The 1683-nt window shown below is 35.4% G+C and overlaps 1 protein-coding gene across 1 annotated transcript in view; it reads right to left on the bottom strand.

Annotated features, from left to right (window-relative positions):
* LOC106868280 (uncharacterized) overlaps positions 1-1683 on the bottom strand; it is a 125834-nt gene that overhangs the window by 39063 nt on the left and 85088 nt on the right. Inside the window, exon 4 of the mRNA XM_014913469.1 lies at positions 475-606. Within this exon, the coding sequence (XP_014768955.1) occupies positions 475-606 (132 nt within the window). The remainder of the gene's footprint in view (positions 1-474; positions 607-1683) is intronic.

Genomic DNA, 1683 nt, shown 5'->3' with positions numbered 1-1683 from the left:
TGGATCTGGACTGTTTGATTCTGAACTTTATACCCTCCGGCTGCACCTCTCCTACCCACGGATTTACACTGGACCCATCTTCTGATTGGAAATCGCTTCAATATACCACGACGTCTAAAAAACTTTTGAACTTTTCCACTTTTGTAAACCTCCTTTATCATCCTTTTTCTCCGTGTTTTTCTCCTTGTCTCCGTATTCTTTCTGTTGAAGAGCGTAGCTCGAAACGTCAAAGACTTTCCGTATTCCCGAGCGTCATACTAATATATACTTTTGTTATTTACACCACCTGTCCTCGTCTGTTGTTATTTTTTGTATATTCTCCCATATATATATACATATATATATACACGCATAATGACAATTTTTAAAACGTTTTGAAACATTATATTTACAAGTGACATAAACCACACACACAAAGAAAAATACAAAATACCAAAAAACAATAAGAAATAAAGAAACATCGAATTTACTTACCTATAGTAGTAATTACTGTTACAGAAAATAGCAGAGAACCAGCAAATGACCACTGAAGTTCACTGTCACTATCGAGTCCATTCCATCCAGTTGATTCTGTAAAGTGCACAATTTCTTCTTCAAATTCCTTAACTAAAATAGTAATATTTTCAAAATCGTTTTCAGATAAACTGTCATCATTTTCTGAAAACTTTAGTAACTTCAATGTATATTTTTCCCTCATTTTCTCGGCTTGTTTTCTAATATCTCGTTCATGGTTACCTTCCAATCCTCGAAATATCCATCCACCCAGAATGCTGTACCCAACCACGCAACCCGTTAAACCAACGTGGGAAAAGAGAAACATGAATAATTTCTTGAAACATAGTAAAACCAATCCGAGACACCAGTACGCTTTCAAACAAGCTCTCCGTTTACGCTTTGATCTTGACATTTTTCAATAATGTGAAAAGAAAAAAGAAATACGAATGGTATAGAAATAGAAAAATATAGGGAATAAACAAAGAAAAGAAATTCAAATATTGCTTATCATATCAATTCGGAATAATCTTATGGCTGAGCTGAATTCCAATGACATTTTTTTCCGTCACTTCTTTTTTTTTTTTTTTTTTTTCCTTTTCGTTTCGTTCTATTTTAAGCTTTCGTTTGATTTTGTTCGGCTGACCATTTCTTAAAAAGTATCTGAACTTCCTTCTTTGTCTACGTCACTATATAAACATTGAATGCTTCATAGAAATTAGTGGAAAAGCGAAACACATCGTAACTGATTGGATGGATGAATTGAGGTAGAAAGCAAAACAAAAGGGAAAAGGAGAAAGAAAGATAGTAATGAATGAAAGGGTATAAGAAAGAGAAAGAGGTAAAGAAAACAGACGGGAAAGGAAATAAAATGAAGGAAAACAAAGTGAGAGTAAGTGAAAGAGAGAGCGAGAGAGAGGGGGGAGAGGCTGAGAGAGAGAGAGAAGGTGAGAGAGAAAGTGGGGATTCCTTTCAATTATATATGTTTGAAATCTAAGGTCGGGTTGAGAAGATATGAAGAAAGTAACCAGTAGGAAGAATCTATAACGTTTATTGTAACATTAACCTATACAACAGGCATCAACTCTGAAAGAGATCACCATAGATAACAACATCCAGGTTGCACAAGGCTGTAAAAGATGCCGCCGTCGTCATCCCCTCTATCACCACCATCACCACCACCACCACCAC

This window comes from Octopus bimaculoides, chromosome 1 (assembly GCF_001194135.2).
Source record: "Octopus bimaculoides isolate UCB-OBI-ISO-001 chromosome 1, ASM119413v2, whole genome shotgun sequence".
NCBI classification, from domain to species: domain Eukaryota; kingdom Metazoa; phylum Mollusca; class Cephalopoda; order Octopoda; family Octopodidae; genus Octopus; species Octopus bimaculoides.
Note: the sequence above shows the minus strand (reverse complement) of the source record. Positions and strands in the feature narration are given on the sequence as shown.